Raw genomic sequence first — 25,453 nt, 5'->3', positions numbered from 1 at the left:
ACTACAAACAGTGGAATTCCCAGCAAGAAATTGATGCTACACATGCTCTGCACAGCATCAGGGACTTAGAGTCTCTGTCTACAATGGGCTCGGACTGTCTAGAAGAAAAAATTGTTGGTCTTCAGGAAGGAAGAGTATGCAAAGACAGGCACTTCTCAAGCACTCTTGAGGCTTGCAAGTGCTTGTTGGAATGCATGCAAAGCTTCAAGCCCTTTCAGGATGAAAGGGATGGCAATGACCCATCCCCATTACAACCTGGCAGAGAGAACTCTTGGAAAACAAATAAGGTTTCCCCTCCTTATGCAGTCAGCATGAAAGCTCATAATAATCAAGTCTACTTAACATCTGAGCCAAAGTTAGTTTGACCTTCACTAGCTTTTGGAGCAATTGACTCCTGCCTCTCTGTAAAGATGCTTAGGTAATTTCAAAGAAGCTCAGTAAAAGGAATTATAGGCCACAGATATTGCACCCATGTGGATGGCAAGATCTGGGATGTGCAAGGGCAAAAAAGGACAGGGGTAGAACATTGTATTGCAAAATAGCCACTCTTTGTGGATGGTGCACAACAGTGTTATAAACACCTTTTCTTCTGCAAAGTGGGTTGATTTAGTTAGGTGAATCACCCAAATTCTCTTGTGTTAGGTAAAGGTAAAGGGACCCCTGACTGTTAAGTCCAGTCGCGGACAACTCTGGGGTTGCGGCGCTCATCTCGCTTTATTGGCCGAGGGAGCCGGCGTACAGTTTCTGGGTCATGTGGCCAGCATCATGTGCTGGGTCATGTGGCACTGCAACAGCAAGGATCACTCTGTGTCTTAATTAAAGGCTAATTCTGTTATCAATAAGTCGGCTAACAAAGAGGGAGGTGGTCTTGTTTAGCAACCAGGCATAACGTTGTGCTCTCTACTGAGGTAGCGTGTTTCCTAATCGGCTGTGTAGTTCTGAGATATTTTTTCCTCTACATGTTTCATTGAATATCTCTCTACGAGGCCCGAACTAAAAAGACAAAGCCTCTTCGTTGCTTTCCCCACCGTTCTAATTCAGCTTGCTCAGTAAAGTGTTATCAGGTCTTTTCTCTCTCTCTGGACTCCATTTGTGTTAATTAGGTGACTCTGCTAGCACTTGGTATTGCTTATGTATGCAGTTTTTCCACAGGATCCACACAATGTTTTAATGAAAATGGCATCCCTTTCCCTCCTTCGCTGCCTGGATATAATATAGATTTACCATTTCTATGGGGTCTTTTTTCCTTACCAAATTTTCCATGGAAGCAATATAGCCTAACTGAATGGAAAAATAATACGAGACAGCATTTTGATTATGATGGCATCATGTGGCCAAGTTCGTAATAAACCCAAGGAGCCTCATTCCCAAGTTGTACTGACTTGTTGATATTTCTATCATAGAGTCATGGGCAGAGCCATGGAGAAGCAGCTCCCACTCAGAAATATCAACTGAAAGCAAGAAATAATCTATTACATTTTGGAAGACTGTTTTATAAGAAATTTGTCATTAAATATGGGGCAGGAACACAGTTGTCCCCCCCCCCTTTTTTTGCATTTTGCACAAAGTTATATAGATATTTTGTTTTATCTCTATAATTCGTAGCCTACCATCATAACGCTATTCAGTGATGGCTTCAGGTGATGATTCCTTTTAGATCACACCAGGCCTTTAAACACTGTTTATAAAGCAACTGGAAGAGACTGCCATAATTGGAAAGAGTTTGACCTTGTGTTTCTGAGAAGTCATATAAGCACATTCCTCAGGAGCTATGTAGGAGGAAGCATTTTGTCTGGGAACAGCGAAAGAGTTTACGCAAACAAGATACTGCTCTTTGAAAAACTGAGTTCTTTTGTGTGGCATCCCTTGCTCACCATGATAATGAACCATTTTTAGAGGTGCTCTTCATTTCAGCAAGCAACATGTTCTGTGATTCCTACCTGTTCACATATGTTCTTTTGTTTCCAGAGGCATTTTCGTGTTGTAGATTTCCTTCACCATCTCATGAACACATGCTAAAAGTCATGCATACATTTTAAAATGTTCTTAGGGAACATTTTGTACTTTACACCAGTATTATCATGCCAAAAATACATATAAGCACAATTCATTTTGCAGCAATAAATCTCCATAATTTGTACTTCAAGTCTGGAAAAGATAGGCTGTCAGGACAGGAGGGATGTCCTGATAAGAAAAGATATGAACAAACATACACATAAACACATATAAATCATTAAAATTGTGTGTGTTTTACACGTAAGTTCTGGTTTGATGTTACTTTTCAAATGCACTATGAAAGGGAATGTGTCACAGATATCCCCCCTCCCCCAATAGAAAGCAAAACAGTATTCATCTATATCAGAGTTCTTGAATTTGAGAATTCAAATAGACGTCTGGTCAAGTCAAATGTTCATTATCAACAGAGGTGAGTTGGGGAAGGCAGATGGGCAGAGGAGATACATAAAAGTCAAAGTCACATTCCATATCCAGTTTAGAAAGTAACATCAGATCTGGCACTGTGTTTAGGAGAAGAGTTTTTGTAGGTATATTTCTGTCATATTTTAAAAAGACATTCAGGTTCCTCTAATTTAGCTGTTAGATTAGGAATGCAGATGGAACTTTCCTGCCTTGTGAAGATGCAAAGTCCTCTGCTGTTGCCACATGAAATTTACCACATGATTGGAAGAATGGGATTCAGGAGCTTAATTATACACCTTCTGCTAGCCAGACAAGATACGAAATGCAGAGATAAAGGTCTGGAAACCTTATGGAGGGCACCTATCAGGAAAGGCCTTTGAATCTATGTCTACTTATCAAAAAATACTTTATTTAGAATAGAGTACTTACATTTCACTTCATAGCCTTCAAAGGCTCCAACTGGCTTACTAAATATTTGCACAGTACGAGTTATTGTATTAACGATCATATTTTAATACAAATCCAGGTGCATTTTTCCTAGAAGAACAAACTAGAAGACAACCTTTTCAATTTATGAACTTGATTACGATGGGGAGGAGATACCTGTGGATTAAGTTGGACAAACTTGTTTCAGTCAGCAGAAAAAGAAAGAAAACCACTTAAAACACCAGTAAAAGGACATATAGCATGCATGTTATATACTGTATGTAAGGAAGGGTCTGTTGTGAAGTTGGCGGTAAAAACCACAAATCTATGATTACGCAGGCTAGGAATCAAAGGAAAGCACTCAAGAAGTTTAGCAACATTCTAAAATTGCTCATGTTTTTAAGTGACGTTTGTTCCTTTTTCCACTGTAAAGTTGTTTAGGCTGAAACAAGCTCAACTAACTGAGCCCATAGTAACCTCTTCCAGCCATAATAAATCCCCTAAACTGAAAATCTCTGGCTTTAGCTTGCTTTAGCTCAGCCCTTCCTATTTGCTTGTTGAATGACTGTTCTGGTTATTCGGCAAGCGCCATGAGAAATGCGGACTCACGTTGCACCAGATCTTTATAGTCCACAGCAGTAGCGCTGCTGGCTGTCTCTAGATTGCTTGCCGTGCTCCATCTCTGACTTCTCCCTGGGGGCCTGATTTAACTGGCCTTCTTTCTTATGTGCTTCCCTGACCTGGAGGGCTAGAACTGTGTCCCGTAGACTGCCTGTAGTTCCAGTCTTGGCTTGTTTCAGCATATGTTCTTTGGTGCATCGTTCTACAGAAACCATTGGATGGGCCTAGGGACTCTAGTTTGATTAGCTTTAGGCTTTCTTCCTGGCTTTAGCTCCAGAGCTGTCTTGCCAGCATGGTCCTGACAGCCCTCAAGTGGCAGATCTCAACTGTAAGCCTTTGTCAGCAGACACAGCGCAATATCTGCATGGTAGATCCGTCTTAATGCTGCTTTATCTTGACAATGCCAAGTATGGCATTTGCTGTTCTGTTCTTCAGAGTGAGCCATGGAGTTGGATTTCTTTTTGCTGCTTCTTGGGTTTTTTTGTGTGGGATTACTCTTTGTTGACTCTAGAAGATATAATGAATCTGCAATAACACAAGAGACACAACCCTGGAAGGAGAAAGCCTAGATTCATCCTGTGGATCAGGGAAGTATAATTCACAAAATATTTATGTACTGCTGTATAAATAAAGGGGGAAGTGGAAGCTTATGAGACTTAGCGGAAAACTGACATGTCAGCATCAAATGTTCCCATAACCAAATTCAGTATACATTTTTCAAGAACAAGGATGTCTGATTCTTTCCCCCTCCTTATACCCTTAAACTTATTTTGAAATACACTATATTTCTCAATATACTAATGACAACACATCCCTTTGGAACTGCTTGCTTGTCCCTACACCATAGCAACTGATGTAAATGAAACCAATGTGGTACCTGATGTTTCCTGCATCTGATGCAGTCGATAAATGGTAACAAAGGCAAGGCAGCTATTGGCAGCCCATCTTCTAGCATTCTTAAATATCTCTGGACCCCAACTAGGCAATTACTGAAATAATAAAATGTTCAAAGGTCATGAAAAGAAGAGAAGGCCTTTTATTTCACATCAGGTATACAGTGACCCCTAATCAGTGTGCTGTGTCATCACTTTTAAATTAATTTGATGAGAATTTACATTCCGCCTTGCATAAATCTGTTTGAATGCCTAAGAGGTATACTAAAAAAAAATAAAAAATGTCAGGCAGAGCCAAATGCCAATGTGCTCTCTTAAATACACCAGCAACAACAGAGAAGTAGGCTTTTTTAATAAAGGACACCTGGAAAAATCTGGGAAGGGAAGGTTAATTGATGGCCAAAGTTAATGTCAGTTGAATTCATTGCAACTAGGTTGTCTTGTATTCCTTTGATGTTTCTGGGGTCCCCAACTGTTGCTTGCTGAAGGTGCTTGCTTTTTGCTCACCTTGTGACAAAGAGCTTTTCAGCCAGAAAGACTTGCATTGAGTTTAGTTAAAAGCTGTTAAGTGATATATTGGCGAGGGCTTTGGGTTGCAGTTTATGTTCTCAGTGAGCTTGAGTTGGATAGCTGGAACTAAAAATTGTACAAATTGTGACTGACCCTAAGATTGGTTAATCTGCCTGGGTGTTTTCATCTTTTAAAGCAGCAGTTGCTCCCATTTTTCTATCTATCTCTCCCAGCTACTAAAATATAAAACTTAGTTTCCAGAATGTTTGCAGCTCAAGGCAATGAATCTGAAAGGACTTTCCAAATCACTTGTTCTGTCAGTCTAGCCCCTGAAAAATTTGGACTGTTCATTCCTTGACTTTGTTTGAAATGAGCACCACTGTGGGCCATCCTGTAGGTAAATTAATTGATAATGGATGGAGTAGCGCGTTTTCTGAGAATTGGCTCCTAAGACTACCCAATGAAACTTATAATATTGTACCTCCTGACTAGCAGCCTACCTTTTGTTACGAAGCACTCTGCCCCTCCCCTAGCCCTAACCTTACCACCCTATTCCTTGGGTATCTTGTTCGCTCAGGAAACCAAGTCTTCCCACAATAAACCATGATGTGTTTTGTTTCAAAGCTGTTCCATGGTTCAGTTTTCTCAGTCAGGCTTCTAGCCTACTCAACTTCATGGAGCCTTCACATAACCAATAACACCTTTACCTCCTCTTCTCAGTTCCCTTGCCTCTATCCATGTTTGTTATTTTTCCTTGGGCTGGTTAGGAACCTTAAGGAAACCCATAAAGAAACTTCTACTTTTGAACCATATTGGAAGGGTTTTAGGAGCCCAAACTAATGCTAGATATAAAGGCATAATGCAGTCTCCCCCATGGTGTGGAATGCTTCTGGATAAAAGACTTCAAAATATCATGCTTCCACAGTTACACATGCAGACATGTGTGTTAAAGTGTGATTAGGCGCATGTCCTGGCTTACTGTCGGGGAAGAGCTGTAGCTCATTGGGAAATCCACGTTAAGTCCCTTGCATCTCCTGGTAGGACTGTGAAAGGCCTCTGAGAGCCATTGTTAGTCAATGTAGACAACACCAAGCAGTCAGTTCTGAGCCAGCTGGATAACTCATCTAACTCAGTACAAGGCAGCCTGTCAGGCATGCTTTGACTTTAATTTCATGAAAAGCATGGATGTTGGTTAAAACCCAGCATACACATTTGTCACACTGAGTATTAAAGACACACACCCTTCTATTCACATTGAAGCTGTTCATTCTTGGAAGCAAAACTTAGTTTCTCTTAGAAGATTATGAACTAATTTCTGGCATGAATTCAACCTTGGGTACCTGTTGTTGCAATAGCATCTTCTTTTATTAGGCTGCCAAGAGTATACGCAACATTTCATACTGAAAGTACAAAGGCTTTATGTGGACACCATAATCTGGTGCATAAACCTTTATTATTTTGTGACAATCGCATATATTTTTAGACCTTCGAAGGAAAGCTTACTTTGACTTCCTTATTTGCAGAACGACTCAATATGGCAAGGGCAAGTCAGGATTAAAAAAACACAGCGGGGCCCTGTTTCTTAGGCAGCAAAACTTTCTGTTCATTTAGATCAGAGGGGGACAATCCATGGGCCATACCAGCCCCCAGCCCCTGCTTTCCATGTGTCCTCTCAAGACCCCTCCCAATTTAGGAATTTTAAGATCTGCATTTTAAGAAATTAAAATGCACAATACTGCCTAAAAGCACAGCTAGGTCACGCCCCCCCCCCTTGCAAAAAAATTGATGCAATCTGGTTTAAGGGAAAATTCATCAGAATACAATAGTTCTCAATAAACAACAGGATAGATATTGCTATGTCCACCACTACTCAAACCAGCAGTGGAGAATGTTCTGGATGCAAAGTAAATGGGAGTGTGTACACAGCCACAGAATATACACTACTACTGTGGCTTCTAAAATGTAATTATAATTTTTTTTTAAAAAAAATTAATTAAGCTACACATTTCACCCCTGGGATATTTCATCAAAACATTCACATGCATGCTTGGTAATTACTTCTATCCTGTCTATAAATTATGAAGTTGTCGCTATTGGCTCATTCATTATTTCAGTCAGAATGCCTCCAGAGGCATTTGCGTATTAATTTGAATTTCTAACCAGCCCCGTTTGTAGGCTTAGAGTAAAAAAAACAAAAACAAACCCTCCAACATCCAATAGCTAACAATATCAAATATGCTGAAAATGGAGATTAAAAATATACAACCTAAAATTTTCCCATGCCAATCCCCAGTAATGGAAAGCATGCTTAGTGAAGTCTTAAATAGTTTGTGGGAAATTCATGTGTTCATACTTTAGCAAATCAGAGAGAGTGAATTCCCAAGACCAGAGATCGTCTGCTGAGCAAGCCCTTGTCAGACTTGTGTGATGGAGACCAAGGAGCTGCTTAAAGGGCTGCTTTCAGCAGTAGTGGGAAAGGAATGAATTATGGGTAAGGACTGTTAGAAGACTGGTAATACCCAGCGCCTTGGGTTAGGATCACGGGGAGCTGCCTGATGCCAAGTCAGACCATTGGTCTCTTTAGTCCACATTGACCGAGAGTGGGTCATGAAGTTTTCTCTCCTTCCCTACGCTGAGATGCTGAGGATTGAGCCAAAGACCTTTTGCATTAAAAACATGCGCTCTGTGACTGAGCCTCAGCCCATCCCAAAGTATGAGATTATGTTTGAGAGGCACACAAAGCCTCTGATGCTTCTGGTAATTCCCTTGACACGATTAGGCAGTTTTCTTTATACCAGATGTAAACTTCAAGCAGCACAGAACTCATTGGAACAGACTCTCTTTAGGGAGGGTGGTGGATGGTTGCTAGATCCCAGATCAGTAGGGAGGGTTACTGCTGTCTTTCAAGACTAGGCAAAAGGCATACTTGGCCATTGCCAGTAATGGTTACATTATTAAAGCAGGAGCAGTTTAAGTAAAACCACAATGATCATGCATATAAAGTATATCTTGTCTGTTTTGCCACTTAGCAGTCAGCCAAAAAGGTCCTCTGACATGTCCCAAAATGCTCCTTTCTTCATTGGTCAGTTGCTCCAGCCCTTTGACCATTTTGGTTGCCCCTTTTTCTGATCCTTTTCCATATCTGCAGCGATCTTTTTAAATGTGACCAAAAAATGTACACAGTATTCCAAGTGTGGCTGCACCATAAATCTGCATGAATACATGGGAATAATACACTAATAAAAATAAAACAAACCAGAACAAAGGTGGCATTGGAAGGTCTCTTTTCAAATCACGGGAAGCCTAAAGTTTGTTATCTTAGAATCATAGAGTTGGAAGGTACCCCAAGGGTCATCTAGTCCAGCCCTCTGCAATGCAGGAATCTTTAGCTCCAATGAACCAGTTGGCAAGTCTATTAGGAGGATACTCCTTCTCTAAAGGAAGCTAGTAGACTTTGGTGTTTATAACAGCATTGAAGTAGTCTTGGATATAAAACAGCTTTTCCTAACCCTCCACATATTTTAGACTACAGCTCCCACCATCACTGACCATTGGGCATACTACCATTGGAAGGTAGTAGGTTGGGGAAGGCTAATACAAAGAATGGTTCTGGTGCTCATAGCACTTGTGTGGCTTCCATGCCAGTTTCCCTTGAGCATTGTTGTCAGTCATGTTGTGGAATGATGACAGGCCTGCATTTTGCTAAAAAGATGCATATCTGCCCAAATGGCCTACCTGCAGGCACATATGTTGATAATTAAGGAAACGGGGGTTCTTTTAAATTACTTTAGACATGCCAGCCTTCATTTTATGAGGCTTTCTATTCATGAGTTCACAGTACAAGGACTTCATAACCCAAGCTTTTGTTTCTCAAGTTGCATATGCTCACATTGGACAGAGAGGAATCTGCTTTTATTCAGAGTTCAGTTTTCAGGGGAAGTGGGTCTGCGTGGCAAGCAAAGGTTAGGTTCTATCCAACTTTCTCTTTTGTGTGCATGTGTGTGTGTGTTCCATCTGTATAGATTTAATATAAGTTAAGAAAGCTGATTGTGCAATCAGGGTTTTTCCTTTCAGAAAGTGAACAATATTAATGGTAAGGCTGAGAACATTAGCTTCAGTTTTACAACTGTGCCAGAACTTAGAGCAAATAAAACAATAGCCACATACACATGCTTTCCATCTGTTATGCTGTCATTGCCATTTATGTAGTCACAGTGATAGCAGATGAAATAGGCTGTCATCCAGAGCTCCATTGGGCTCTGATGCTCCCAGAGAGCTTTGCATTTAGCAGGGAATGCGCAGCATCCTCAGAGTTAGGAAGCAGGGCTCATTTCATCCCGTTCTGCTGAAAGACCAGCTCCATCAGAACTCCCTCTCCCTCAAGAGTCCCCTGACAGCAGCTATTCCATCAGGCTGCCTCAGTAGGAAGGATGCAGTTTGCAAGAGATATTAAAAAGTACCTGTAAAGTTAAAAGCAAATAATTACAGCATTTATTTTAAAAACCCAATAAAAATCAATGATAAATTAATAATAATGATGATGATTGATGTTTGAGATTGTAAGCATCTAGGCAGGGTCTTATTTTTATTGATTGTATGTAAGATTGCATGGGAGCCTTTTTGGCTGAAGAGCTCTAAATAAATAAACATATTCCTGCCAGTATTGGGCTATGCCTCCTTATACCGTGGCATAGAACAGGCATGTCCAACTCCCAAGAGACTGCGATCTACTCCCAGTATAAAAAAGCTGGCAGTGATCTACCCATTGTCATTGGAGGGAGGAGGAGTGTTTTTGACCTTTGGGGGGGGGATTGCACAGAGTTTGTAAGCTTTCCCCCCGTAACTTTTTGTACACAATAAGGATTCCGCAATCTATCAGGATCAGCTGGGGATCTACTGGTAGATCACAATCTACTGGTTGGACATCCCTGGCATAGAAGATTCCCCAGCAAAGCATTAAAGTGACTGATACAACTCCTGCTTGAGCAAAGCTTCATGATTATTACATTGGAAGTTTTCGTGTTCTCCTGGAGTTGCTGGGTTGATAAAACAGTGGGAGTTTAGTAAACATTTGTTTAAAATACACAGCCTGGAAGAATTCGGTTTAGCATCTTGATTAAGTATCAAGGTACGATAGGAATAAATATTGTCACTTTTCAAAGTATTTTTAATTCCACTCTTCTACCAACTTTCAAAGCAGTTTACAGATCAATAATAATAACTACAACAAAAAGCAATCCCTCAGGAATGCAATATGATGGACATCACGCGAAAGAAAAGCAAAGAGAAGGGAAAAAAGCAATCTCCAGCGCCTATCAGAGTTACAGTTCTTTGAATGACCAGCTGGGATGGAAACAATTCAGCTAGCCTGATTGAATGGCTTCTGCTCTGTGGGCAGTAGAAAGCATTATACAGTTTCGAAGCACATCTTGACTTTCACAGGTACAAACCAAGTAAACGGTGCCGTTTCCTGCCCACCTGCTTCAGTTTGTACCATCCTCCTCTACCCCCCCCCCTGCATTCAGATTATATGCCTATGTGAAGGTCTGTGCACACACAAAGGATTATGGGCAAAGTTTCTCTGCATTCAAGGTAAACACTCCTGTCAACTTGCATCCTTCAATGGCAAGTAGCTCTGTTCTTTCTCTGGTCATGTTTAAAAAGGCAGCTTCCCATTGGAGATCCTGAGAGATACAAAGGAAGGGGCTGATGGCATTGGGTTGGCATCTGTCTGTGGCAGGAGTGTGGAACCTGTGGCTTTCCAGATGGGTGTTGGACTTCAACACCCATCAGCCTTGACTATTGGCCATGCTGGTTGGAGCTGATGGGAGATGCAGTTCAGCAACATTTGGAGGGCCAAAGGTTCCCTAACCCTGGTGTAAGGCATTCCTGAAAATGAGTCTATTGTTATTTCATAGAATTGTAGTGTTGGAAGGGACCATGAGGGTCATCTAGTCCAACAGCCTAGAACGCAGGAATCTTTCACCCAACATGGGGCTCAAATTCCACAATCCTGAGTTTTAGTCTCATACAGGGCTTAATGTGGGGGGCAGGGGGGCCAGAGTCCGGGGCACATAATTTTGAGCAGCACAAATGAGGCGCCCCCATGCAGGAATCCTCATACTGCCCTGCATGCCGCTACTCTAGCCCAAGTTAAGCAAACTTAAGCCCCATTGTAATAAATGTGTTACCACTCATTATCTCAGCTTGGTTTGGGATGTAATTTTACATCCAGTTGTACATGACTGATTTGCGTGCAGGCCTAAAGCCATTTGTTAAAAAGCTTGTGCAGTCTGGTTGGCAGAAACAAACATCACTTTGTTAGTGTTTGCATCACTTCTTTAACTAAAGTTCCATGTGCACAGAAACCAACATAGTCTAGCTTAACATCTGCATCCATCTGGGAGCAATATTATGGTCCTGTTTCTACAAACAGTTGTGCCATTGAAATTAATGTAAAACAAGCTTCCACCATTGTTGAATAAATATTGTAAACCTCTCCTTATGTTAAATAAACGTAAGCCTCTACTTATGATAGATTAATCTAAGTTTATATTGGATTGGTGGAACCGGCATAACTAGCACAATCATCGAAAAGTCCTGGCTAAGAGATGGGTCTGAGGCAATGAATAATCTAATTAAATACAACTGCCCAAAATTTATACAGTATTACAGATACAGCACAAATCACCCACCTCTTAACAGCCCTTAAAGCCTGCAAAACTGTAGGATTTGTTACTAGATCATTGGTTAGCGTGTGCTTGTTCTTTATAAATAGTGTCTAATTAGCTGTGGTAATGAATTCAGTCCATTCAGCAAAATACTTCTGTTTCGGCTTGCAGATTTAAATTTAAACTCCCCCCACCTAACATATATCCAGTGCTTTAGGGAGCCACTATAAATTGTCCATTAAGATTTTAGCAAACAGGCAACGTGTTTCTTGTCTTCTGTTGAATACCAAAAGCAACCTTTGTTAGTAAGACACGTAATTCAGTTTCATAATCAACTTGTGTACAACTGCTGGCAAAACTTGCAACTTCTGCCCATGTGGTAAGGCTAGAATTTGTGGGGGTGCATAATATTAGAATGAACACACACCCTGATGGGGCAGGCATTGGTAGCCGGCACATAACCATTTCATCAACATCAAAGCATTTGTGGAAGTCACTGACATTGCAGGGAGCAACCACTGCACAATTGCAATCACACCGCTCCAGAGAGCATCAGAATTGCGTGATAGTCGCTTTCTATACAAGTTTTCATTTAGGCACCCTTTGAGTAAGTGCATGCATTGGGGGAAAATAATAAAGCATGCTTTGGAATAATTAGGGTGTCAACTTGGAAATAACAAAAAAATATGCTGGTGTCCTTGTATTTCTAGATCCACAAGTAGTTGTTTAATTTCTTCAGGAACATGAGCATTTGTTTAAAAAAAGAAGAGAGAGGAAACATGAAGTGGTTAATGCATAAGTAGTGTCAAAATGTGAGAGAGACATAAGCCTTCATGGCATTATGTAGTTCTTAATATTTTGTATGTTTTCTCACTAATAGAAAGACTTCTGCAGCTTAAAAATACCTTGTTTTCTGAGCCAAACGGGTGTTTACTGATTTGGCTTTGCAGTACCACTTAGTAATTGTCATGTTGAATCTATTTTGTATTCATGTGGGTGACATATGTTGTTGTTGCCGTTTAATAGAAATTCCACAATTACCCTAAACTCTGATTGTATTTCAGAACATTTCATATGTTATAGATACCATTTCTAGACTGCTATAGTGATAACAAGTGTGTAGATTTATCTAAAAGGTATTACTATCCTCATAATGCAATCCTGTACATACTGGAAGTTAGTTCCAGCCTCAGAATCCAGTACAGTGGTACCTCGGGTTAAGAACTTAATTCGTTCTGGAGGTCCGTTCATAACCTGAAACTGTTCTTAACCTGAAGCACCACTTTAGCTAATGGGGCCTCCTGCTGCCACCGTGCCACCACCGCATGATTTCTGTTCTCATCCTGAAGCAAAGTTCTTAACCCAAGGTACGACTTCTGAGTTAGTGGAGTCTGTAACCTGAAGCATCTGTAACCTGAGGTACCACTGTACTGTATTCTCACTGATACATGTGAACAGCTCTGAGAGTGCCTCTCTCTCTCTCTCTCCCTCTCTCGTTGAATAGTGAGGTAAAATGCCAGTAAGTAAGAATGAATGAATGAATGAATGAATGAATAAATGAATGAATACTGGTTTGCAACGTCAATTGGTAAACACAGACGCCAGTAGGGATGGATAAATTTTTGGCCAGACCTGGATTGTGGTGTGCAACACAGAATCTCCACCTGACATCTCTCAGATCACCAATTTAAAGCTTTACTCCTGTGCATTGAACCAAGCGGAACTTATTTCCAAGTAAACAAGCATAGGCCTGTGCTTCATGATACTCCGTGCACTCCAGGTCCTGACTTTGTAGCATATATGCATTTTACATTTTTCTCCTTTGTCTAAAATGTGTCTTTTTCTCTCTCTTCTCTCATTCAGGTATCAAATCCATACTGGTCTTCAGCATTCAGTCATAAGGCCCACTCAGCCTAACTGTTTACCGCTGGATAATGTGACACTACCTCAGAAGCTGAAGGAAGCTGGCTACTCTACCCACATGGTTGGCAAATGGCACTTGGGCTTCTACCGCAAGGAATGCATGCCAACACAGCGAGGGTTTGATACCTTTTTTGGCTCTCTCTTGGGCAGCGGCGATTATTACACTCATTACAAATGCGACAGTCCTCGGATGTGCGGCTACGACTTGTATGAGAATGACAATGCTGCATGGGATCATGACAATGGCATGTACTCAACGCAGATGTACACACAAAGAGTGCAACAAATCTTAGCCTCCCATAACCCCAGGAAACCCCTATTTTTGTACATTGCATACCAAGCTGTCCATTCTCCACTTCAGGCACCAGGCAAGTATTACGAGCGTTACCGATCGATAAATAATATAAACCGACGTCGGTATGCTGCTATGCTGGCATGCTTGGATGAAGCTATCAACAATGTGACTCTTGCATTAAAGAGGTATGGTTATTATAACAATAGCATTATCATTTACTCATCTGACAATGGAGGGCAGCCCACAGCCGGTGGAAATAACTGGCCTCTCAGAGGAAGCAAGGGGACATACTGGGAAGGAGGGATCCGAGCAGTTGGCTTTGTTCATAGCCCTCTGCTTAAAAACAAGGGGTGTGTATGCAAGGAGCTCATCCACATAACAGACTGGTTCCCTACTCTGATCATGTTAGCTGAAGGGCAGATTGATGAGGACACTGAACTGGATGGCTATGACGTGTGGGAGACCATAAGTGAAGGCCGGCGGTCTCCAAGAATGGATATCTTGCACAACATTGATCCTATCTACACCAAAGCCAAAAATGGTTCCTGGGCAGCTGGCTTTGGACTATGGAACACAGCGATTCAGTCAGCGATCCGTGTGAACCACTGGAAACTATTGACGGGGAACCCAGGATACAGCGACTGGGTCCCTCCGCAGTCATTCAGTAATGCTGGCCCCAGTCGCTGGCACAACGAACGAGTTTCATGGACCGCTGGGAAAACCGTGTGGCTGTTCAACATCACGGCTGACCCATATGAGCGAGTGGACCTTTCCAGTAAGTACCCAGAGGTGGTAAAGCAGCTGTTGCGTAGGCTTTCGCAGTTCAACAAGACTGCTGTCCCCGTCCGATACCCACCTAAGGACCCCAGGAGTAACCCCAATTTTAATGGAGGCGTTTGGGGCCCATGGTTCAAGGAGCATGAGAAGAAGAAGAAACCCAGCAAAAACAAAGCAGACACTAAGCAAAATAAAAATAAAAACAAGAAGAAACCTGACAGAAGAAAAGGACATTCCCTAAGGTGCTTTGCAGGTGGATAGTTTCAGTGGTTCCCTAAGGTGCTTTGCAATGGTTTCTTATGCTGCAATCCTAAGGATACATACTGAGAAAGACTACCAAATGTAGTGGTAGCTAAACTTCCAGGTAACTGTTTAGGCTCAAGAGTCCATTGCTAAACCAGAGCAAAACAGTCCCCAAAATTTATAATTTGCAGACATACCAACACAGTAGAAGTGCCATTTTTCTTTGGTCTTGTATTGTAGCAACAGATACATATGTCAGATGCAGTTGCCCTCACTACCTTATCTTCCATACAGTGGAGGGTTACTCACACATTATTGCTCACACCATAGGGGAAAGGCTGCAGCTCAGTGATAGAGCAAAAGTGTTGCATGCAGAAGATCCTCTGTTCTACCCCCAGCTACTCCAGGTAGGGCTGGGAGACTCTCCTGTCTTAAAGCCATGGAGATCTGCTGCCACTCAGTGCTGAAAATTCTGAGGTAGGTGGACCAAAGGTCTGACTTGGTATAATGCAACTCCCTGTGGTCTTATGCTGTCTCTGTACCCTACCTTTGTAGAACACATGGTGATATGTGTTCAAATGCACCTGTTTATTTTAATAACCATGTAAAAAGCTATATTGGTAAAATATTCTCCATTGCTGGGAGAAAATAAAGACCAAAAAAGGGATAAAACATTAAAATGAGTTGCCCCCTTATGTTATCTTGATGAAGCACAGCCAGCCATTAAGCTACCAGAAATAGCCTGAATAACTTGTGAAAAAGCTGCTTCTAATTAAATTTTGCCTAGCTTTCAACTGGAAAGGATTTTTTCCTTCCCAGAATGTGCCAGGCTACAATTCCTTCCAATAAAAACAAGCTATGCACACACATACAAAACTGCTAATACATGGTTATAATTACAGAAATATGTAGAGTTACAGATTGAAACTCTTTGCTGGATTATGTGCGCACAATCCCATACAATATATACACAGAATTGTGCACAGAATTGCAGCCTTATAAAGGTATTCACCAGGTGTTACTGCTGAGCACCAGCAGCGCTTGGTAGATTGCATACCAACTGTCTGAATCCAAAAGGCTGTGTGCACTTCGGCACATACGAAGTTTCAGATAAGTAGGCTTTCTCTATTCACTTTAATAAATGATTTGAGTGCATTAAAGTGGCCAGCCTTCAACCATGAAGCATATATAAAAAGAAGGTCTTACTGACTTAGCAAGAGGTTGCTTATATGTATGGATTGTAGCCAGTGGCAGAAAGAGCCAGGCATGCAGCCCAGTCCCATTGTTGATTGGAGAAGGCAAAGATCCATGAACACAAGCCGTTCTGCAACTGATAATGAGAAGAAGCTCATTCAGGATGTCCAACTGATGAATGGATGGGCATAGTCTAAATATGGTTCACAGCTTCGTCTGTTGAAGAGAGAGAGGTCAGAAAATAGTTTTCGGCAAATGCCTTACCCCAGAGGTTTTCAACCTTTTTGAGTCCACGGTTCCTTTGGTCAACTACACTCTTTCTGCGGCACCCCTGTGGGGCTCAGGAGGCCAGTTATGTCACCCTTTTTTTGAACACCCTCCCTTGTGGAGTATTCCCTGAGACTCCTTTGTTCTCCCCTCTCCTTGGGAGTCCTCTGGGCAGCCGCAGCCACCCACCCCAAATAGAGTTGCCTACTCACACTGCCTCACAGGGGGCTAGCCAGCCAGAGGCACCATTTGCCTGGGTAGCTTGTAACCAAGGCTGCTGCAATAAACAGCTGTGTTAGCCTTTGGGAAGCAGAGATGCAAGAGGGCATCAGAGCCCAGGGTGCCATGGCACACTGCTTGAAAACCACTGCCTTAGCCACACTATGCAAACCCCAACACCTGTGGTGGAAAACAAGATAAGGATTTTCACTTTCCGTTTCCAGACTTCAGAACTTCCCATTCCGGGTGCTGATGTAAGGCCAGCTCCCACTGTTCCAAACAGAGGAAACCTGTGACCCTCTTGATGATGTTGGACTGCAGTTCCCATCATCCCTGAACTTCATTGGCCATGCTTGGTGGGCCTAATGGAAGTGGGTCTGCCACAATATCTGGAGGGCTGTAGGTTCCCCACCCCTTCACTATTCACTCATCCATGGGTAGTCTCACCCTGAAACAACAGTCTGTAGTAGGTCCTGTTTGTGAAGGAAGCTAAGCAAGGGAAGAAGAGGCCTGAGACAAGGGGAGAACAGTAACAACTGTGACAGGTTGGTAACTTGGCAGCATTAGCGAGGTGAACAAGTGGAATACTTCAGCTTGTAATACATACATAATTTATTTTGAGGTACAGCACACCAATGACTTTTTGCTCCCATAGTTTTCCTGCGGGTCATTTGTTAGTCCACTGTTATTCCTAGGAGAATGTTGTTTCATGTAGCAATATCTGCAAGTACTGTAAAATCAGAAATAACTGTAAGAGGGGGAGTTATCTGGGTGCATTCTTCCATTCTGTGTTTTGTCTGCAAGCATGTTAAAGTGGTTGTCTGGCTGTGTAGTCACACACTTTTCTTTATGGAAGCAAAACTCTTGGATGTTTAAAGAAGAGGGAGGAAGGGGGAATGGAAAAAGGGTAAACTCTAAACATTTTATTTATGTATCTATTAAAAATAGTTTATTTTTATGGTGATGATCAGAATAGCCTCTGTTGTCTTTTTTTTGTAACAGTTTTTTAAAAAAACAACAGCAACCCAGTTTTCAGATTTTGCAATTTTTATATGAAAATGGAAGTTGGACTTTTTGTTTTGGGCAGACACTTGTCTCCACCTCACCCTGGTCAGTAGAAACCTTCACCCTTATCCTCACAAAGCAGAAGATGGGTAGAAAGCCAGTTGCCTCTGTTCCTTAATTGTGGTTGGTCCTAAATCACTGGTAAATGAATATTTTACTGTTTTCACAAAAATGAATCTATAAACAACATTTGATAAAGCAATTTCTAACTCATTAACCACTCTTGCTATATTGTGTCCAGGACTTTCAGTAGGGACTGTGATTGCAAGGGCACATGAGAAAGATATTCTTGGGGGTTGGATCTCAAATTAACCCCCATTCCTTTCTTTTGGACACCTTCTGAGAGGGTAGGATCAGGTCTGTAAAAGATGAACTAGCCACACTAGTCTGGTAACACCAACACATATGCATACCTTGCACAGGTAAGAAATAGTATCTCTGCAAAGTTTCCATTCAAGGTACAAAAGTCGTACAATGAGATGAAAGACCACAACATGATGAGTTCGTACTCTACAAGCTGAAGCCTGGAACCGATAAATCCTGTTTATCCAATTAGTGTGTTCTGCAACAGTCACCAGCAAAATAAACTATACAGCCTACTGCATTTATTTGAAACCTAAAGCTAAAATAAATTTCTGCAGATCACCATTCTTTAATATAAAATTAAGAACAGACCCAGTCTGGTGTAATTTACACAGTTTTTGCTGTGAAAGACTTAGGTTCATATCTTTGCTCAGAAACAAAGCACACTAGGCAAACTTTGGCTAGGCTAAGCTCTTTCGGCCTAATCAATATCACCATGTTGCCATGAGAATAAAACGAGCAAATCCAATACACACCACCTTGGAGGAAAGCCAAGAGATAAATTAGATGTATAGTCTCCTGTGTCTTAACAGCTAGAGGAGTATAACAAGTTCATGGTGCCTGAAGACACATTAGTTCATGTTAAGTGCATACATAAATTTTGCCTTGAACAATTAAAAAGGATTAAAGCATTCTGTTGCCCTAACACAACATATACATTTTTAAAAGGAAACAGACTTTTTGTGGTCAGGGACAGCAGGGAAATTCCTTGAAAAGAGTGGCATGAGCAAAGGATTAACGAGGAAAGTGTATAAACACCCTTCAAGCAATTCAGGATGAATGCTCAATAAACAGGTCATCTGGCAAAACCTTAGGTAAAGGTTTTCAGATCACTGTATCTCCATGGGAGGAATTGTTTGTCTTCTGCATTTCTGCTTGTCTAATAGGTTCTTTGACAACACAAGTCCTGCCAGAAAAAATAGGCAGCCCTTTATGAGTTAAATTGACCCAACTTCGGCTCTAAATGGAGGAGAAAAGACCTGGTTGAAGAGCATTGCCTCGAAAAAGATATTGTAGAGCTGGAAAAGGTTCAGAAAAGGGCAACCAAGATTATCAAGGAGATGAGAAGGAAAAGGTTGCAGCATGTGAGCCGTTTTCGTCTGGATGAAAGGTGAGTAAGTTGACATGATAGAAACTTATAATTATGCATGACTTGGAGAAAGTGAAGAGTTTTTTTCTCAATAGTGCTAGAATGCATGAGCATTCAGTGAAGCTGCATGTTAGAAGATGCAGGGCAGATGAAAGAAAGTACATGGTGCATTGCTAAACTGTGGAACTCGCTCCCACTGGAGGCAGTGATGGCAACCAATTTGCATGGCAATTTGCAAGAGAATTAGATTCATGCAGGATAGGGGGCTATCGATGGCAACTAGCCATGATGGCTCTGCTCTGCCTCGGTGTTCAGAGGTAGTAATGTTTCTGAATGCCAGTGTATGGGAATCACAGAGGGTGGTGAGTGCTGCGGTGCTTTGGTCCTTCTTACGGATTTTCCACAGGCATCCCATAGGCCACTGTGAGAACAGGATGCTGAATGAGATGAGCAGCCCAAATTCAACTGCAACGCGTGGCTAACAAGTATTATTAATGTCTTATTAATGATTAGATCATAATCCAAAATTTGCAAATCATAAACATCCACATATAATGTATGTATAAGTCCATAAACAAGAAATGGCAAACGTAATAAATACCAGGGAACACCACAACGAAGGCAGGATGAATTTCAATAGGTAATGTCCAACAATATTGTAGTGGTGGGTGCGCCAACGTGTAGACAGAGGCGTAGGAATGTCAGGTGGTACCCAGTGCGGAAAATTTCTTGTCACACACACCCACATCCACACATTGATTTTTATTTATTTTTTTGCCTGCAAAAATGGTTTTAAGTTATTTCATATTTTCTTACAAAGGAATGTGGATTCTGGGCCTCTGATAACAAGTAGGCGACTATGGGCAGTTACTTAAATCTACAGGATGGATTGTGTTTTGGCTTGTGTTATTTTATTTATATTTATTGTTTATTTATTTAATAAAATTTATTTTAAAAAACCTGCAAGTGGTTTACCAAAACAAAAAAACAAAAAAACACCACAGCAGTAAAATCAAGAAAAAATAACAATCCTACCTTAAAACATACAAAAGCTAAAATATTAAGATTGAAATTACTTCAACTTCCTAAGCATCTAGGTATGCTTGCCTAAAGAAGAATGCTTTTAGCAGGTGCCTGAAAAGAGTCTAGCAAAGGCATGTGCTTTGCTGGACTAGGCGGGGAATTCCGAAGTGCAGGTGGTGTCACAGTAAACAATGGAGTACAGCTATTATGTGGAACCTGTAGTAGTGCTTGAAACTACTGAAGGGGAGGTTTTATTTATTGTGATTTCACCATGCTCTGTATTATCTAATCTACTTGGCCTAGTCTCATTTTCTTCACATAGCCCGACTTTCCAGGACCCGGGAAGCCCAGCAGAGGGTAGGGCAGTAGGGCAGTTCATAAAAACTTTCCTTTTTTTTAAAAAAAAAAGCCTGCTCCAAAGGTCTTCTCTTACTAAACTAGGGATTATATAGCTATATCTGAAATTTCATGCATATCAGTTAATATCTTGACATTGCTCCACTGAATTGAAATTTCAGCCTTCACGACATAGGAAAACAGCCAAGTAAACAGCTATTTTCATGGAGGAGGGTCAAGATATTAACTGATATGCATAAAATTTCAGATATAGCCATATAATCCCTAGTGTAGTAAGATAAGACCTTTGGAGCAGGCTTTTTTTAAAAAAAAAAAAAGTTTTTTTTTATGAACAGCCCTAGTAGGGCAGTAATTGTTCCTTGATAATTTGTCACCCCCCTCCATGATGGTACATGGGGTGGCCCTCCCCCCCCCCTTTTCCCACGCCCCTGCGTGTAGAATGCAGTAATGAACAGCAAACAGAACTGGAACAGAACAGTGTTTCTGGGATAAGTCAACTGTTTCAAGGATGAATCTTCATCAGCAAATAAATTCCAAATGAATTGTCCATTCAGGTACATATAATAACTATAGACCAGTGCTCACTGACAAGTGTAGCCAACTGAATGAGATAAGCAGGCTTTTCTTATATTCATATTGCATCACCTTTTCTCTGGCTGAAGCTGCAAAAGACCAGTGAACTCAAGAGCAAAAAGCTCTTTAGACAAACAGATTAATAAGGATAAGCCTAGAGAGACAGACTTACTCTCCGGAAAAGGAATTGCTGGCCTTTGAACTTGAGATGACTTCTCCAGATTGTTACCAGTATTAGAAGGCTGTGTAGGCAACCAGACAGGACTATGGTTGAACGTAGATAGATGTATAGATAGATGGACAGGTGTAGTTAATTTTTTTAAAAAAAGGAGAATTCAAAGGCTGCTATCCACGGCTGTCAACATGGTAGGGATACCATCTCTCACAAGATAATTAGATATCTAAAAAAGTCTATCGGATGAGCAAAAGCTCAAGTTGTTTTCAAACATATCATCAGGGGAAGTTGGTGCTTGAGTTCAAGGCTTAAATTAAACCCAACCCTTAGCCCTCAAGCCTAATTTTAACATGAAAAATCAACCCCAAAGTGTGTAATGAGATTAATGCATACATATAGGAATATCCTACAGATGAGAAACTAGAGTAACTTTTCCAGACATTGCTCATCAAGGATATACATAATCATAGAATGCCATTCTGACCAGTGGAAACAATATGTTCAATTAGGCTGCAAAAACAATAGAAGGCTGGGTTTCTGCATCTCACTGCGGCGAAGTCCCTGTGCAATTGTGCACACTCAACTAAAATGTGTGGTCAGGTGTGGCTTCTATGCTGGTTTCCGTTCTGGCATTTTCCTCTAATTGTTTCTTTTTTGTATTTAGGAATGCTTTGTGTAGGTTTTCAAACCTACATTTTGTTACAAACTACAATCTGGAACATTTTAAAATCTGCCCAGAGTTTTTACATTTTTATCCATGCAAATCTTCATCCGATACGGACATAGGAAAACAAAAGGATTACATTTGTTTGCACTGAATTGCATGTATATAAATGTGTCTCAAATGAATCTGGATTTGATTAAGTCACCAAACTGATGAAATAAGCCTGTGAAACTGAATATAGCCTTCATAGTGCCAGACTCTTTCCTCAATGCTGCAAATCACTCTGATTTTAATGTGCAAATATTGCAGCATGAAGCCTTTAAAACGTTCATGTTTATCCAGGCATTTGATAACTGAAATATACTGCTTCTGGCAACCTTGACATTATTAGGCATGTGATTCTTTTGAAATGTTTTTAGATGTTAACTGGTTTAGGTATTTTTTAAAATTTGGTTTTTGATTGGGTCGTTTTAACGTTTTGGTGTTTGCCACCCTGGAGTCATTTGCAAGGAAGAGCTGGATAGATGTTGTCATTGTCATGGTAGTTTCATTTCCCCACTAGCTACTTATAACCAGGTCTTGGGCTGATTGAACATTCTATGGCCTCTTAAAAGTGTTTGTGGGTAGGGGAGCTATTGATGATGACAATGATGATGATGATGATGATGATGATGATGATGATGATTGTGTTCTCATTTTGTATTTTGATGTTTTGAATTGTCCTATGATCTTCAGAGGAAACGCAGTATGCAAATTAAACAAACAAATAAATAATCAGCTTAAAAAACAAACAAACCCCACTCTGTCCCGAGTAGCTTTTTTTGTAACAGGCTTCTGGATATTTGAGTGAAGCCAGTGAAGAAAAGGTTAAACATGTTTGCTCCCCATCCTACCCTCCATCACTCAAAGTCTAACATCCTAAGGCTTATCTTTTTTGTGTGTGGGGGGGGGGGGCATTTGGGGCTTTGCTCTATGTAACATGCAGATTCTTCTGCAGTGCATAGAGACTGTGGGATAAACATTTTGTAGGAGTGGACAAACTAAAATGTGCTCCATTTTAATTGTACAGGGACATTTAGAGATAATGGTCATCAAGAAGGCAAAGCAGGAATGCTGTCAAATGATTATCATGCGATTTCCATCGTTTACAAGGATTATAATGGTCATTACCTTGCACATTCTGCAAAGAGGACAAGTTCTCAAATATTCTGTTGCATGTCAGCTTAATGTAGCAAATGTTCATTGCTTGGGCTTCTCATTTCCATAATTGTGTAGTTACACCTGATATGTCACTGTAGTAAAATTTGGAAATATATACCTTTAAATTGTGGCTTGGAAATGCTCGTTTCAGTAAATGTCATACGTGCAATCAACTTAAAATTATGCCAAACAGAAGGCATGCACAGACTTTTGATGGTGGTTTCTAAACTTTGCTTAAAAGGTCATTCATTTGCATTCATTATAGATGTGCACCTAAGTATTTGTGTAGGGTTGTTGTTGTTAAGTAGCCCCGATACCTTGTTAGAAATAAAGTCTTAAAGATATGTGCTTTAGGAGCAGGCAAAGACTTTCCTCTTTTTTAAAAGAAACCATGCAGTCACCCATGTTTGCCAAAATCTTGTTCAGAGTAATTAATCTGTTCATCTAATCACAGCGAGTCTGAATGGTCTTGCTGCATTTGAAAATGCAGTTGAATTAAACCCCCTTGCAAACCAATTTATTGGGAGCAGTAACAATGGTGTTTATCTTATGGGTGCTTAGTTTGATTCTTGATAGGATACAAGGAGATTATCCCCAAAGAATTGGAATTTGTTTTTCCTTTGGATTGGTTTTTCATTGCTAAGAAAGGGGGGGGGGGTATGAAAGAGAAGGATGAAACAGTTGCCAACCAATCATACTTTATGCTGCAGCACTGCAAAAACCTAATGCCTGATTCCCACACTACTGAATTCACCTGTGTTTGGCTATCAAGTTTTCCTTCAAGGAAACGACGCTCAGTTGCTAGCTTTGGTGAATTACATGTGATCAAAACACATTATTGTGACTTTAACATTTATCCATAAAAGCCTGGACAGCTCTCTGTGTCATACCTTTTCTCGTTTAAGAGTAAGTGTTCATACGTCAGCTGGTGGATTGTTAATAAGTCTTGAAGATCTAAGTTAGTCTTGACTTCTGTGTTTATCCTTCCTTAGAAAAAGGTGACAGAAATCAATTGTCATGTCTGGACCTTGATTGAGAGGGATCTTGTACATGGGTGTAGCCGGGGGTGTAGCCAAATCAAGTAAAGAATAATAAAAATACTTAACAATAATCAGATTATTTGAAACTGAAATGCTCTCTGAGGTCATTTGGATGATGTTGTGGCGCATTCTAGTGATGCAACTGGACGATAGGTGTGGCTTCCATGAACTGGCCAATTGTGTTGCAAGTAGCTCTGTCTTGTCGCCCCCCCCCCCCCAATCCTGGCTACGCCCATGATTTTGTGCCAATAAAAGTCCCAAGGTAGGTAGACCGGTGGCAAATCTGGGTTTTCCTATCGTGCTACTGGAAGGAGGGGAGAAGCTTCACTTGACAGATGTTTTCCCTTCTGGGCACCTCATAAAGACAGAGGAGTCCTCTTAAGGACTACATCCAGCTGCCTTAGATAAAGTGCTTTATGTAATCCTATTACAAATTCATGTTGAGCAGACATAAATAAATTAGGGTTTCCTGGCTGTTTTCATGTTTCTTTCTGTTTACAAGAATTTCGTTCTTACTAGAGATGAGGAGGAAGCCTTCTGAGCTCCAGTGTTTCTTTTTTCTTTGATTCCTTTCAAATTATAGGTGTCTGTAAGCCCCCTGCAGATACACCTGCATCTCCCTTTCCCCCCCAAAGGTGAACTATAAAGAACAGAATACAATTGTCTGTAAATTAACAGCTCTCGGTGCATGTTAACTAATGAAAGAAGAGAAAAGAACATTTATTATAATAAATAATAAATAAGAAGCTGACAGGTCATGGAAATGGAAAATGTTGACAGCGCTCTGTTCCAGTTAAGGCATCAGTCCGACTTCTAAATAGTCTGACTCCGTAAGGGAATAATCCTAACTGAACACAGAACAGTAGGGGGAAGTGTTAGGTCAAAGCCAGGAAATCTTACAGAGATAGAAAACAACAACAAACCCAGAAGTGGAGAAATGGGGAAATTGTTATTGGGTCTTTCCCTGCCATGGGTGATTAGAGATGAAACAATGACTGACAGGCGATTGCAGGATTGCTAATTTTTATACCCCTGCTTATATAATGTGAAATTGCCGGTATAATATTGCAGATATAAGTTCTAGGCATTTGTGCATTGGGTTGCTTACCTTTCCTCTGCCCAAAGTTCTGTAACTTTTCAACACTGCATGACAAGTGCAAATGTAAGAACATAAGAAAATCAATGACAAACCTAGACAGCATCTTAAAAAGCTGAGACATCACCTTGCCAACAAAGGTCCGTACAGTTAAAGCTATGGTTTTCCCAGTAGTGATGTATGGAAGTGAGAGCTGGACCATAAAGAAGGCTGATCGCCGAACAATTGATACTTCTGAATTATGGTGCTGGAGGAGACTCTAGAGAGTCCCACGGACTGCCTGAAGATCAAACCTATCCATTCTTAAGGAAATCAGCCCTGAGTGCTCACTGGAAGAACAGATCCTGGAG

The 25,453-nt window shown here is 40.9% G+C and overlaps 1 protein-coding gene and 1 long non-coding RNA gene across 2 annotated transcripts in view; both read left to right on the top strand.

The window, feature by feature from the left end:
* Nucleotides 1-17,430, top strand: part of ARSJ (arylsulfatase family member J) — a 31,704-nt gene extending 14,274 nt beyond the window's left edge. Inside the window, exon 2 of the mRNA XM_083457365.1 lies at nt 13,403-17,430. Within this exon, the coding sequence (XP_083313491.1) occupies nt 13,403-14,795 (1,393 nt within the window). The 3' untranslated portion in view covers nt 14,796-17,430. The remainder of the gene's footprint in view (nt 1-13,402) is intronic.
* Nucleotides 1-25,453, top strand: part of LOC310685472 — a 68,155-nt gene that overhangs the window by 30,948 nt on the left and 11,754 nt on the right. The window lies entirely within an intron of this gene.

The sequence above is a fragment of the Podarcis tiliguerta genome, assembly GCF_965153285.1.
Source record: "Podarcis tiliguerta genome assembly, chromosome: 9".
NCBI lineage: Eukaryota > Metazoa > Chordata > Lepidosauria > Squamata > Lacertidae > Podarcis > Podarcis tiliguerta.
The sequence above is the reverse complement of the archived record's forward strand: the minus strand, read 5'-3'. Positions and strand labels throughout refer to the sequence as shown.